We start from the raw sequence: 14821 nt of genomic DNA, 5'->3' as shown, positions 1-14821 counted from the left end.
GCAGCAGAAAATCAGAAACAAAAGTTATCAAATGATGAAGAAGAAAAGTCTTGAATATGAAAGGAAACTGTCAAAGAAGTGTAATTGCGTCCATAACACTTTTTCCATTTACTTTACCTTCCAATTAGGTAACCAAAATAGTTGGTCCAACACAGATGTTAAATATTTTAGGAGGAAAAATAATAACATTAGTATCATGTAATAATAGAAGAATATTTTTAATGAATGCAATTAAACCATAGTACTGCATTTGCTAAGTAAAAGTTAAATCCATTATGGAAGATGTGCTGAGATAACAACGTTTTGTTTGCTCTAGTGATTATGTCTCATTTCTTCTGGGGTGGTTGATAACAACGTTTACGTTCACGTTAAAATGGGGTTACCATTTCACAAACTTCATGATCTGAAACTATAAATAGTGGTAGATAGAGAAGTAAAAAGCCAAAGAAGATTCACCATGGCTTCTTCAATGAGGATCTCAAGGCTGCTCTCTCGTTCTTTCCTTCCTGCTTCCACTAATTCTTTGTTTTCTAGAGGTACTAGTTGTTTATCATCACCTCCAAGATCGTGGGATGATCTGATTACTTTCATGCTTGGTTCTTGAGAGCATCAAAATGAAGTGATTTGTACTTTTTTTTTATTTGATTTAATGGTTTCGTGGGGGATTTGGACGATTGTATCATTTTCTGATCCTTGTGAACTTTAGTTACCAGTTTGTTTGGAGATGATTGAATTGATCAGCTGTTGTTTATTTATTTGTTAAGTGAGAAAATTTAAAAATTGCATGATCCATGACTAGAAGTGTGTACTCCATTCTGTACTCATATTTAGCCCTGTTATTTTCCATTCACAACCTGTTTCTTTCAAAGATTCACTTCCCCTTCAAGTACATGTTGCAGTTTTCAATGTATAGGTGTTGCAATTTGGAGGTTACTTCCTGAGACCATTTCAATTATGTCAATGCCTGAACGAAGGATCGTGTCTTTGATTGGTGTTTTTAAGCCCTGGTTTTGATTTGGGGTTTTTGTTAAGGGTCTTGTTTATTTTTAATCAGACTTTTTAAGGCCATTGACCCTTTTTCTGGTATTCAGGTGGAGGTGGAGCTCTTGGTGGAGGACTCAGTAAATTCAGCACTGCTGCTGCCACTGAAGAACCAATTAAACCACCAGTTAGAGTAGAACACACCCAGCTCTTAATTGATGGAAAATTCGTTGATGCTACTTCTGGTTAGTCTATTTTTTTCACCCTTTGTAGTTTTATCTCTGTCTTTTGTGTGTTTGGTGTGAATGAATTTGATTTTACAAAATTGATTTTGAATTTAAGGGATGTGATTTATGTTAGGAATTTATTTACTTATTTTAAATTAAGTTAGTAGAGAATCTTAATAAACAACTTTGTATCTAATGCAACAATCAATTTTGGATCCTCAACTATTTAGCTAGAATAACTAGAACATGATTTTGGATAATGTGTGGTGAATACAAACACGATATTCATTATTTTGTTGAAAAAGTAGGAATTTTAAGGTGGTTATAACTTACTGTTGTGATTTCCCTTACATCAGGAAAAACTTTTCCAACGTTGGACCCCAGGACAGGAGATGTGATTGCTCTTGTTGCTGAGGGTGATCATGAAGATGTTGATCAAGCAGTTTCTGTTGCTCGCAAAGCCTTTGACCATGGACCTTGGCCAAAGATGACAGCCTATGTATTTTCATCCTTAGAGTTGTTCTTCAACAATGTACAAATTCTATGATCTTTGGTTCAATGCTCATTCCTCTAAATCCCTTTCTTGTTTGCTTCTTGTATAAACGTGTAGGAAAGACAAAGGATATTGCTGCGTGCTGCTGATCTGTTGGAAAAGCACAATGATGAGCTTGCTGCACTTGAGACATGGGATAATGGGAAGCCATACGAACAATCTGCTCAAATCGAAGTCCCAATTGTGGTTCGCCTATTTCGATACTATGCTGGTATGTTGAAACGAGAAACACTAACAGCACTGTTTTAAATGGGTTCTTTTACTGAAATGATTGAAAATCACAATTTTTATGGGTGTTCATTTAATTATTTTCACTAGAGAAGTGTTTTAGAAATTGTGCTGCTAGCACTGGTAGTGGAAAAAAAATTGTATGACTGTCTCTTTGTTGTTCTATGAAACTGGTACTAAACTTTTCAAATTTAAAATCTCAGGTTGGGCGGATAAGATTCATGGTCTCACAGTTCCAGCTGATGGGCCACATCATGTGCAAACATTGCATGAACCTATTGGTGTGGCCGGTCAGATCATTCCATGGAACTTTCCTCTTCTCATGTTTGCCTGGAAGGTTTGCCCAGCATTGGCCTGTGGTAACACTGTTGTTATCAAAACAGCTGAGCAGACTCCTTTATCTGCTCTCTATGCATCAAAGTTGCTTCATGAGGTGTGTTACATTCCATACTTATTTTGAAAGAGGTCTGGTTTTATTTTATTCTGTTACAAGAAATGAAAGGATTTGTATTGTATACATATGTTGAATGTTCATACCAAATTCATCATGCCTGTCAGGCTGGACTTCCTCCTGGTGTCCTGAATGTCATATCTGGCTTTGGTCCAACTGCTGGTGCTGCCATTGCCAGTCACATGAACATAGACAAGGTATTCAGATATTTTTATTAGTATTCTTTTTAACTCTTCCACCTATTTGGTTCTCAACACTGGAAAATCCTTTTATAAACAATGTGAGGAATTTGATGGAATAAAGTACTTGTAGTCAAACTAGAAGCTTAGAAAAGTGTTTGGGCGTGTAGACTTAAGTCTCTGCTTTCTTTTACTCTTTTGCAGCTTGCTTTCACTGGTTCAACCGATACTGGAAAAGTTGTCCTTGAACTGGCAGCTAAAAGTAATCTTAAGCCTGTTACTTTGGAGCTTGGTGGCAAATCCCCTTTTATTGTATGTGAAGATGCTGATGTAGATGAGGCTGTTGAGCTAGCACACTTTGCATTATTCTTTAATCAGGTACATTCAAATGTTAAGTTTGTTATGTAAAACAATAGTCTTCCATAGAGTTCATCAATAGATTAACTGGTTCTTTTTGTGCATTCAGGGACAATGCTGCTGTGCTGGTTCTAGAACATTTGTACACGAACGTGTGTACGATGAATTTATTGAGAAAGCAAGGGCACGTGCTTTGAAACGTGCTGTTGGTGATCCATTCAAAGGGGGAATAGAGCAAGGTCCTCAGGTAACATACCCTCATCCATAGATCAAAATGCAAAGAAAGAATTACACTAATTTGATATTTCCTAGTATCTTCCATAAAATGTCTGCTCTATTGACGATTATGGGTGTGATCCAAAATCAGATTGATTCAGAACAATTTCAGAAAATATTGAAGTATATTAGATCTGGTGTTGAAAGTGGAGCTACGCTTGAAACCGGAGGAGATAGATTTGGCAACTCCGGCTTCTATGTTCAACCTACTGTCTTCTCAAATGTAAAGGTATAAGGAAGTAATAATAATAATAATAAAGTCTTTCAGTTGCACTCTCATTGTAGCAATCATGCTTAAAACGGGATATGGTTAAAACAACCAGGATGATATGCTGATTGCAAAGGAAACGATATTTGGCCCAGTGCAATCCATATTAAAGTTCAAGTGAGAACAATGATTCGATTTGCATCTAATATCATTTATCTTAGCATTTTTTGCTTCATACACTAATTATGTTGTGTGTTTGATCACAGGGAGCTTGATGAGGTGATTCACAGAGCAAATAACACACACTATGGCCTTGCAGCAGGGGTGTTCACAAAAAACATTAACACGGCAAACACTTTGACTAGAGCATTGAAAGTTGGAACAGTGTGGGTGAACTGCTTTGACGTATTTGATGCTGCAATTCCCTTTGGAGGGTACAAAATGAGTGGTCACGGAAGAGAAAAAGGAGAATACAGTCTCAAGAACTACTTGCAAGTGAAGGCTGTTGTCACATCCTTGAAGAACCCAGCTTGGCTTTGAACATGACTTAGCTTTATTTCATTACAAGATTAATAAATTGGTTTATTCCATTCATAGTATCTGATAATCTCACTGAATTTTATTGTACTGAAAAATACTCTGGTGTAATATTCAATGTAGAGATGGGTTTGTTGATGGAATTGGAATCAAATTTGCATAATCATGGATGTAATCATGTTCTCCAAAGACATTGCTCCTTTTTAGTAAACGACAATGTTATGATTGAACTGTGATTCAACTTCTAATAATTCAATATAGCAATCCATTTGTACTTTTTTCTTTGTACCAGCTCCTGTTGAAACTGAAGAAAAAGCTAGTTCAAGTATGAGAGATTCGGTAATCATATTGTTAAATTTACTCTCCAAATTCTTACAATAATCCATTTTCATATACTGAGAGATTAAATCATCATAAGATTGATGCTTAGAATCCTTTAACTGCTGTAAGAGGCTCATAAAGATAAATTGCCTTGATTCGAAAGTTACCTCCTAAGAAAAAGACACAAAGGAAAAGAAATAACTTTTTCTTCTATTTACTCTTCTCCAAAAAGAATATATATAAGAATTATAATCATCAAATATTCCACTGTTTGCACTAAAAAAATTCCAACAATTCTGCATAACTAACTTCTGATAACCTTCTAAAAATTAGACACGGTCATGCTAAATGCAGTGACGTTTTCTAACTTTTCTAGATCTTTCTTTATCCATATATGCTTCAGACTTTTTATTGGACTCCTTGCTGAATTCTTCTTGGGCCTCCTAATTGGGCTCTTTGCTGGACTGCAGAGTAATTATTAGAGGCACAAAATTGGGTAAATTCTCACTCCACCTCCATCAACTACATCTTCGTATTAATGGTTAATGGTGAGAAATCAATTTTAATCTTTTAAAAATTTAAATAAATTTAAATGAAACATATTTACCCTAAACTTTAATCTTTTAAAAAAGGTTAATATATAAATAAGGAGTTATAAAGAGAATTTGCCTTGTAAATGTTAAGGTTCTTAAGCTCTTACTTATAACTCAGAATGATTCTTTGTATTAGATGTGATATCCATTGAATGTAAAACCACTGCTAGACCTTAAAATATAATTTTCTACGAACCAGACGTAATATAGACAAGAGGGAAATAAGACAACATGCCATAAAAGTGAAAAATCAAACAAAAGAAAACCAGTGTTGGTGACACTGTTAATGAGAGAGTTATGGTTTCCGTGACTAAATTGAAGCTCACAGATGCAATTGGGCCAAAAGTGATTTTGAAGTTTCTGACACCCCAACATTTTCTGTTTCTCTTCTTTCACTCCCTCACTCCATATAAAACATGAAAATACTTTTTTATTCTTTTTATGTTACTTTCATCTTATGGATTACATAATACGAAAGTTAATTTTGGATTTGGAATTCTTACTGATTATGTAATTTTTAAAAAAATAATATTTTAAATTATATAATTCAGAAGTTTAAATTTGAGAGTAACTTTTTGATTATGTAATCTGGATACATATTTGAAAAAAAAAAACTTTTGAATTACATAATCCAAAAATTAATCTGAATACAAACATATATATGTGGACTCATTTGGAGAAGGATGTTGAGTATGAAGCTGGAGCTTATGTGATCCCAATTCTGCCAGAAAGAACCCCTTTTCTTTGCTAGGTGCTCAAACACCTTAGGCTAGTCAACTTCTCCATATGAGGAGGCAAACTTGAAAGTGTCTCACCACAACCCTTCAAACATGTCTTCCTCAATAAGTAATTCTATTTTTGGATGTAATTGATTAGAAGACCGATATGATTTGTTTGGATGTGTAACTGATTTAGGGAGGTTTTAGCTAGATATTATTTTGATGATGAAACAAATTTTTATTTTTTGGTTAGTTTCTATAATTAAGTCAATATTTTAGGGATTCTAGTTTTATTCAATATATGTAATATTACTTTATAAATATACTTAAAATGTGGTGTCGTTGGTATTTTTAAATAGTTTTTAGTTTTTATTCTTGATGAATGAGTAACTCTAATTTTAGTTGTTATATAAATATGTTGTTATATGATTCCTTAAAAAGAAAAATAAACAAAAGACACTATAAAAAGGAGAATGATTTTCAAGATAAGTATTATTCTATGCAATCTTATTATACCGATTTTTTTTATGTTTTCATTGACTTATCATTATTAATTGGTGAAACTCTTCTCATCTCATCTCATCTCATCATGACCTCTAGACATTTAAAATGCTACATTTTCATAAAGATTACCTCAAAACTCCTCATTAGAAAATAACGATATCATTATGAAATTTCATATATGAAATCATTTAACCTTTTGATAAGAATTTAAAATTCTTTTAAAAAAATATTACATTCCATTTTGTTTACTAAAAAGCAAAAATTAAAAAGTTTGACCAGAAAATAGATAGAATAACCTAATTTAAATCCAAACAATGGCCAACCCAAGCCGCAATTTTATTTATTTCCTTAAAAAAGAAGGCTCCAACGTTGACGCTGAACTTAGTCTTACAATTCCACGTTGTACACCTTTGTAGATGTCGGCTCCCTCTCTCCAAGCACCTTCAAAAGCACGTTCGCTTTCCGCATCTCCAGTGCCACGCGTCACTCTCTCAGAACATTTTCTCTACCGGATCCAATGGAACCCACGTGTCCCTCATTAAAATCCCAAAACTTACAAATCTCGAATAACATCTCGACACGTGTCCCTCTTTTTCACTTCCTATAAATATCCCAAACCTACGCCCTCATGAAATCAAATCAAAACTATCAGATGATCCAAACACAAAAGTCCAACACAAACCTTTCCATGATCCGAAACACAAGCGGGTCGGGTCGCCGGATACTAACATTCCCGGCGGTTCATCCATGCGAAAGCATCGGTCCCTCTATCCTTCTCCCTTCACTCATCACTCTCTGCAACGCCATTTCCTCTTTCCAACACAGGTTCTCGTGTTTCCCTTGCAACAAGCGAAACGCGAGAAACGCGATTCGTTTGACCCTGCTTCTCCAACCTTTCCTTCATGAAATCCGAGACTGCCATTCGGGTCTTCCTGATCCCGCAACCCTGAGCCTCTCCGAACTCCATTTAACCTTCCAGAAGCTTCTTTTCCTTCTTGAAGATCTCTCCCGTGAAGGTGCCAAGCTTTACATGTTGATGGAATCGGATCGGGTTGCCACTCAATTTCGGGTCATATCCAGATCCGTGGCCACTGCATTAGACGTTTTCCCTTTCGGTTCTGTGGAGATCTCAAAGGAAACCAAAGAGCACGTTTTTCTGCTGAATGAACAAGCAAGGAAGGCCATATTTGAATTTGAGGAAGAAGATAAACGGGTTGTGATGAGTGTCGTGTCGGGTTTGACCCGGTTTGAGAATCAGGTTGCTCCGGATGAGGGTGATCTGAAGTGGGTCATTGAGTATATTGGGGTTAAAGGGTGGAGGGAGTGTAACAAGGAGGTGAAGTTTTTGGAGGGAGAAATTGGGTTTAAGGGCTTCAATGAGAAGAGGAATAAGGTGATACTTTTGAGTAGTTTGGTGGGGTTCATGAGTTATTGTAGATGCCTTGTGATGGAGGTTGTTGACTTTGAAGAGAGTGACAAAAAAATTGATGGAAGAGAAAGTAATGTTCAAAGTGAGATGAATCTGAGTTTGAGTTGTCTTAACCCCGATGATTTTCGATGTCCAATCACTTTGGAATTGATGAGTGATCCAGTGACAATAGAGACAGGTCATACGTATGATCGTTCTTCAATTCTGAAGTGGTTCAGAAGTGGGAATTTGACGTGTCCCAACACGGCTAAAAAGCTTATCACCACTGAAATGGTTCCAAACTTGGTGCTTCGGAAGTTGATTCAGCGGTATTGCTTTGCGAATGACATAAGCATTCCCTTTGTTGACTTGGGTCGTAGGAATCGTGAGATTACTAGGAGAGTGGAGCCTGGGAGTGTAGCAGCAGAGGGAGCAATGAGAATGTTGGCTAGTTTTCTGAAAGGAAGGATTGAGAATGGAAGTGGGGAAGAGATGAATAGAGGTGCATTTGAGATAAGGCTTCTTTCAAAGACAAGCATTTTTAATAGGTCTTGTTTGGTGGAAGCTGGTTTGGTGCCTCTTTTGTTGAAGTTGTTGTCATCGAGGGATTCGTTGACTCAAGAGAATGCTGCCGCAGCCCTTCTAAACCTCTCAAAATGTGCAAAGAGTAGAAGTGTGATGGTTGAGAAATGGGGTTTGGAATTAATTGTTGGGGTTTTAAAGAAGGGAGTGAAGATTGAAGCTCGCCAGCATGTTGCTGCTGTGTTGTTTTACCTTAGTGCTGAGTATGGGAACTTGTTAGGGAAAGAGCCAGAAGCAATTCCATCATTGATAAGGCTTGTCAAAGATGGCCCTTATCGGAGCAAGAAAAATGGGTTGGTTGCAATGTTTGGCCTTCTTAAGCACCCTGAAAATCATAGGAGGGTGGTCGAAGGTGGAGCAGTTCCTTTGCTAGTTGGCATCTTGAAAGGATCTGAAAATGAAGACCTTATCACAGATTCACTGGCAGTTCTAGCAACTCTGGCAGAGAAGAGAGAGGGAATGTTTGCAATTCTTCACGAAGAGGCTTTGCATGTAGCTGTTGAAATTTTGAGTTGTTCCACTTCGAGGGTGGGAAGGGAGCACTGTGTGGCCCTATTGCTTTCTTTGTCTCTAAAGGGTGGAGAGGATGTGGTTGCTTATTTAGTGAAGAGTCCTTCTCTTATGGAATCATTGTATTCCCAACTAAGCGCAGGCACATCTAGAGCAAGCAAGAAAGCCAGTGCTCTCATTAGGGTCCTCCATGATTTTTATGAAAGGAGGTCCTCTGGATTTAAGATTTCAGTTATTCCACAAGAACCGTTCATTCATGTTAGGTAACCCAGTAATTTTTGTTCACCTGGGTATTCTTTATTTGTTTGAAATTGTAGATACCGTTGTATAAATTTGCTTAACTTTTTTTTTGTACTCAAGATATTATTAGCTCAAGTTTTAAAGAGCTAATAATTTTATCAGCTTCTGCTTTGAGCAACGAGCTTGTATAAATTACTGTAATTCATTGCTTTGTATTAATCGAATAATATTTTATCATGTCTATTAATCAGGAATAATATTCGGCTTTGCCTCTTTTATTTCTTGTCTCCGAGTTGAGCCTTTGTTTCTTTATCCTGATATACTACCATGCAATTGCGGGAATGGAGGTGCAAGGAAAGTGTGGGTTTGGTTATGCTGATTTAAACTGAAAAGGAGAAAAATATTGTTGGTCAGCATTGTTACTCTTTTCACGCTCGTGAGAAAAGCAACGAAAGACACGATCACACTTCTAGGAAAGATGAAATCGATTATGGTGATCATCTTATTGATTTGGTAATTTCTTGTAATTGATTTTTTTATATATAATAATAGTATTAAATGATAAATAATATTATTTCACTTTTTCACTAATTTTCAACCTTTTTTATTATAGAATTTTTTTCACTCTATTTTTTTTCCTTTTTATTTTTCATTCCCTCACTTTCCCTAATTTTCCATTATCTAATCCAAAGAGAGACTGAGATTTCCTAAGCCAGGACCACTTAACTTCAAGTGAAAATGCTTTTTGAATCCAGACAAAGCTGACCTCTTTTGTCAGTAACTAAATAATTTAATCACTGATATTGAAAATTACAAGTCATTAGTCTTTGATTTTACCGGGTATTAGTTAATTTGATTTTTAACATTAAAATTAAATTGACTAATAAATATTAAATCCGAAACTTACGATCTTATATTATCATATGACCGACTTGAACAATTTTGGCTTCCATCCTAAGTGAATAAGAAATTGGGCCAACGATTCGGAAACTTTAAACAAATTAGGAAACCCACTTTTTCATTTTAGCACGAACAGAAATTTGACAAATAATAATATCTGAACAAATTATGCAAGATAAAATTTTGGAAGAAAAAGTTGTGTATTTAGTTGTGACAAAAGTCAATGACTAATCTGAAATCTATACACAAATTGAAAACACCATAATCTTAAAGCAAAAATAATTTTTCCTACAGCATTCTTTTCGGTACTAAAAATACTGCAGCGTTTATCAATATAACAAAGCCGTAGTTCACACCCCCATGAACAGTATTTAAGCTCATAAAAATACATATTTCGCCTCTGCAGTCCCTTTGACATATCCAAAAGTATTTTTTGTGACTTCCTTATTTGCAAAGAAACAAAAACAAAAGCCCAGGATAGTCATAAAAAATCAAAGTTCTAAACTATTCACATGACAAAAATTGCCACCAGATTCTCATGGATGACAGGTTTATCCGAATAACTACTTGAATGTTGAAGTAATTTTATGATTATGCAGCCATTTTACAATTTAGGGTAAAGACATTTCAAGGGTCATGGTATCAATCCAATAGAAAAAGTGACAGAAGAACATACAAAAACTTTAAAATCATGATTTTGACCTCAGACCCAAACCTGTCTCTACCTTCTTTATTTCAAAGATAAGCATCCTCCACATCTTCAGAACGAACATTTCAGCCTCTTCATCCAAAATAATCTGAAGACGCTCAAGCATTTGGGATGCTTTCACATGTTCTTGTGTACTGGAAACAATATAATCTATCAATGTAGTCTCTTCTTCCCCCAAAAACTCCTTGATTTTCTTTGAAATCCACGGTCTCATTCTATCATGTAGTTGATGCTGAAAATGAGCGTAGTATAAAAATAAAAATTTAGAACACAACATCATTTTCTACCTTTCAGACGGCACAAACCCAAAAAATCAAAAACATCTATAAACAATAGCAGTTTATACATAAAAAATTTATAAAGAGCTGTTCCACTCACAGAGCACGAGTGAAGCAATCTTCAAAAATACATAAATATAAAGCTTAATTACATTCCTAAAAAGATAAGGTCCCCATCTAGCCTCCTTTCATTTTTATATTACTATGTTAGTATAAACCTCAAAATATACAAATTATCAAGGAATCTAAAGGTATTTTTCCTCTCCAATCCTTTTGCGGAAAGTGATTTTTTTGTGGAAGGCTCCTAGAGGGGTTCCTTCCACACAGATATTACAATGCTTCAACCCTTCAGTCAATAACCTTACACGATTGCCACTAATGGCCCAAAAAAAAGTGATCAAGGTAAGGATGAACTCCTTTCTGTAGACTCCTCAAACTTCTGTTGTTTTTCTAGGCTCCTAGAACAGTTCCTTCCACGCCAACTACTACAATGCTTCAAATTTCGGTCAACAACCTTACACAATGACACTAACGGCCCTAAAAAAATAATCAAGGTATACTAGTCTAGCTCACAGGCCAAATGAAATATAGATAAGTCAACTCTTCTTTATTAGTTCAAAATCACATAATTACAAACCAAAATCTGCACATTAGTATCACATACCTTATCATATACTGCCCAGTCTATCTCAAATGAGAACAACTCCTCCTTGGTCTTTGGTATCATATCAATCAATTGTTTAGCATCCAAAAGCCTCTTGTTATCTGAAGTCTTAAGTTTATCCGATCCATGATCTCGATCCCTGTCACGTTCAGGAATTCTGTCCTTGTTTTCATCTCTGTTGTGAGTACCATCTTCATCATTTCTGTCCCTATCCCGGTGGCTAGACTTATCATTTGAACGCCTACTTCTATCCCGTTCTCCATCCAGCTTATCTTCCTTGAAATTTGTACTCGATATACGCTTCGCAAATTCTGCAGCAGCAGCCAAATTTGGTGGTGTTGGCCCAGGCACTGTAGGTTGAACAGCCTCCAATTCTTCAGTTGAGTAATCAATTGGAACCAATGGCCTCATTTTTTTGTCCTTGTGTGCATCATCATCCTCCTCTTCATGGAAAACAGAAGGGACAGTTGTTCTTTTCCCTGAACCAACTAGGCCAAATCCCAATTTTTTTGTAGGAGCATTACCTTGTGTATCAGTTGGAGCAACTATGGTTAATTCATCACTGGTGACATTTAGTGCATTCCCATCACCTGTCATTTCAAACCATAACCATCACTACCTTAACTGTTAATAGTATGAAAGAGAGATAAGAAACCACAAACTGAATAGTTAAGAAAATTACCAGTATGATCTTCACGGCTATAATCAGCTACAGTATCTTGTTCAGTAACATTGCTTTTGACTTCATTAGTGACCTCTTCAATAATCATATTTTCATTACCACCATTTACCACATTCTCAGTTAATAGTTTTAAAGCATCTCTCTGACGCTTTTGTTCCTCCTCAGACTTCTTCGCCTCGGCAATTTCATCCTCTTCCTTTTGTTTGTCAACCAGGTCATCTTCCTTCTCCCGCAACCTCTTCTTTCTCTTCTCCTCTATCACACTTCTGCGCCACCTCTTCCTAGAATCTTCATCCTCATCCTCTTCATCATAAAGTATCTCTTTTCTCCTTTTACGTTCCCTTTCCTTCTCCTTCTCTTTTTCATACTGGCGCTCTTTCTCTTTCTCTCGTTCTCTATACTCCCATTCCTTCAAATATGCTTCATATTGACGTTCAGCCTCCTCAATTCTTCGTCTTTGTTCTCTCTCTTTCCGAACACGTTCCCGCTCTGCTTCTCTCTCATATCTTTCAAGTTCTCTTTCCTTTTCTCGCTTTAGTTCCCTATCCCGGTCCCTCTCTCTGCTTTTTCTATCATGCCTTCTATCAGGGCTTTCAGACCTATCATGTTCACTGCTTGGTTTATCATTGTTAGTCTCTTTCTCACTTTTATTTTCAGCAGATTCTACAAAATTTCAAAAGAAAAGTTTCAGAATAATAAATTGACAAATAAAAGAGATAAAGGTGTCCTGATGATAAAATATAGCCCTTTTGTGTCTACAGTCAACAGAGAATAGATGCACGAATTTTTCCCTCACCATTCTTATCTGTATCAACCACAGAATCTCCCTCTCTTGTTTTAACAGGTTGTTCTGAGGTTAAATTCACAGAACCATCACAACTTGGCTGTGCAGGTGGAGGAGGCAAAGGTCTTGTCTTCAACCTTTCCTCTATCATCTTTGTGATCTTTTCTAAAGCCTCTCGATCCCCTTCTCTATCTTCGTCAGTGACAATCCCAAAGTTTGTCACATCATGGGAATCCTTATTTACTGATTCACTGTCCACTTTATTTGAGGATTCTTTCTCAGCCTTTGTACCCTCATTTGAGTTAGAAGTTTGTTCGCCATCATCCTTTTCAACTACACCTACCTGAGTTTCTTTGTTCAAGTTCTCAGCTTTTTTCTGAACATACCGCTCCAGATGTTCTTTCATAGCTTGATTCACGTTGACCTGATTAAAAATATATAATAAATGGCTAAGATCTTTAGATGTACAAGGGAAACAATGTAATATGTCAGCATAACTTTTAATATAAGAATTACAGGTCTTGTTCAAATAAATTTTATGCACTTTACTTGGAAAAATGCAAATGCAATAGTACATACAATTATAGAGTTCAACATACATGGTATGCACCAAACAGAAACTTCAAAAAAATAACCAGTATACCAATTCCACATACCCCTTAAAAATAAAAGAGAACTTCACAAGTCTATGAGTAGAACCTATCATGTCAACTGGATTTCGAGAAACCACTACATAAAGACAAAGGAAGTACCAGTCTTTTTGTTTGCTCGTCAGTAGCAAACTTAATTAATTCAATCACATTAATATTCATATTCATTAAAACGATTCAGATCAAACTACTATTAGTATAGCCTTTCCAAAAAGTAAAATATCTAGGTTATACATTTAGGTCCTTTTGGTCGACAGATAAGATATGATAATTGTCCTATCCTTTTGTAGTTTGATGTTTGATGCGCCAACATTAATTGACAATGTTATTTTGCCACTTAAAATGTATTTATTATCCCAAGGAGAGAGCTGAGTTAAGTCCAACAAGATAGGATAAACTCTCTCTCTCTCTCCCTCTCTTATTTAAAATATTCACACATATTTATTTATCTTTTTTATCATCCTACCATGTTTTTACGTTATCATATCATAATCTCTTATCCTATCATATCATGTCCACCAAACAAACCCTTAACCTACAGTAATAACAAAAAAAAAAGCGTAAAAGACAATATTGCAGCTTAAAAAAAAAGAAAAAGTAGTCAAAGATGAGACATACCTTCAGTTCTTGCCTGTCAATATTCAATTTAGTAAGGAGTCGCAAGGCACGGAGAACCCCTTCTGCCGACTCAAACTCATAAAACCCAAAACTGGTAGGAGTTCCAGTTGATAAATCCTGAGGACGTTTCCAGGTCTTGATAGTTCCACATAACTTAAAGAAAATAATAGAATCAGTACGTTTATAATTATACATTAAGGTTCTAAGACACCTACTGTCTAATACTGCATATAAAATACTGGGAAGTGGAGAAAATGGTTTTTTTTTTAAATTAAAATACATGCTAAAAGGTTTATCCCAATTAGACAATTTTTAAAAAGAGGACAAATAAAAAAAAACCTCAAATTATGTTGATTTAGTGCTTTCTCAAAGCCAAAAGTAATAGCTTCTGAAAAAGCTCTAAAATATGTTGCATGACAGAAACACTTGTCTTAAATAACCAAACCCTGTTCCAAGTAAAGAACAAACTTAAAAAAATTACTTGAAGGAGAGAGAGCATGAACTCATTTTCCACAGTTGATGCAATCTTGCCAATGTAAACTGTGTTTTGAGGCTTCTCAGCTGGGGTAACACTAGGGGCTACCATAGGTCTGACAACAGGAGGAATAATTGGGCGAACAGTAGGGATCCCTGCTACTGGTGGGCGTGATATTGGAGGTATG

At 35.9% G+C, this 14821-nt stretch overlaps 3 protein-coding genes across 8 annotated transcripts in view; 2 read left to right on the top strand and 1 right to left on the bottom strand.

The window, feature by feature from the left end:
- Positions 1-200: 200 nt before the first annotated feature.
- Positions 201-4227, top strand: LOC137810632 (benzaldehyde dehydrogenase, mitochondrial). Its single transcript, XM_068612013.1, has 11 exons — positions 201-536; positions 1092-1226; positions 1565-1707; positions 1819-1972; positions 2193-2422; positions 2548-2637; positions 2824-2997; positions 3086-3223; positions 3344-3481; positions 3576-3637; positions 3727-4227. Exons 1-11 carry the CDS (start codon positions 458-460, stop codon positions 3998-4000), a joined length of 1617 nt encoding a protein of 538 aa, XP_068468114.1. The 5' UTR covers positions 201-457; the 3' UTR covers positions 4001-4227.
- Positions 4228-6776: 2549 nt separating this feature from the next.
- On the top strand, positions 6777-9129 carry LOC137810631 (U-box domain-containing protein 19). The gene has a single exon (XM_068612012.2). It carries the CDS (start codon positions 6787-6789, stop codon positions 8899-8901), a length of 2115 nt encoding a protein of 704 aa, XP_068468113.1. The 5' UTR covers positions 6777-6786; the 3' UTR covers positions 8902-9129.
- Positions 9130-10235: 1106 nt separating this feature from the next.
- Positions 10236-14821, bottom strand: part of LOC137810629 (splicing factor PWI domain-containing protein / RNA recognition motif (RRM)-containing protein) — a 6609-nt gene continuing 2023 nt past the window's right edge. For all 6 annotated transcript variants that reach the window (XM_068612009.2, XM_090298260.1, XM_090298259.1 and 3 more), the window contains 6 exons: positions 14641-14821; positions 14160-14312; positions 12904-13315; positions 12108-12770; positions 11426-12015; positions 10236-10715 (listed from right to left, as the gene is read on the bottom strand). The exon at positions 14641-14821 is cut by the window's right edge and continues 76 nt beyond it. In XM_068612009.2, coding sequence (XP_068468110.1) covers positions 10464-10715; positions 11426-12015; positions 12108-12770; positions 12904-13315; positions 14160-14312; positions 14641-14821 — 2251 coding nt within the window. In that variant the 3' untranslated portion in view covers positions 10236-10463. The remainder of the gene's footprint in view (positions 10716-11425; positions 12016-12107; positions 12771-12903; positions 13316-14159; positions 14313-14640) is intronic.

This window comes from Phaseolus vulgaris, chromosome 2 (genome assembly GCF_051622355.1).
Source record: "Phaseolus vulgaris cultivar YP4 chromosome 2, ASM5162235v1, whole genome shotgun sequence".
Taxonomy (NCBI): domain Eukaryota; kingdom Viridiplantae; phylum Streptophyta; class Magnoliopsida; order Fabales; family Fabaceae; genus Phaseolus; species Phaseolus vulgaris.
Note: the sequence above shows the minus strand (reverse complement) of the source record. Positions and strands in the feature narration are given on the sequence as shown.

Coding starts and splice junctions, on each gene's coding strand:
- LOC137810632 (XM_068612013.1), top strand. CDS start 458: ATGGCTTCTTCAATGAGGATCTCAAGGCTGCTCTCTCGTTCTTTCCTT. Junction 1,227..1,564: donor ATTCGTTGATGCTACTTCTG/GTTAGTCTATTT, acceptor CCCTTACATCAG/GAAAAACTTTTCCAACGTTG. Junction 1,708..1,818: donor GGCCAAAGATGACAGCCTAT/GTATTTTCATCC, acceptor ATAAACGTGTAG/GAAAGACAAAGGATATTGCT.
- LOC137810631 (XM_068612012.2), top strand. CDS start 6,787: ATGATCCAAACACAAAAGTCCAACACAAACCTTTCCATGATCCGAAAC.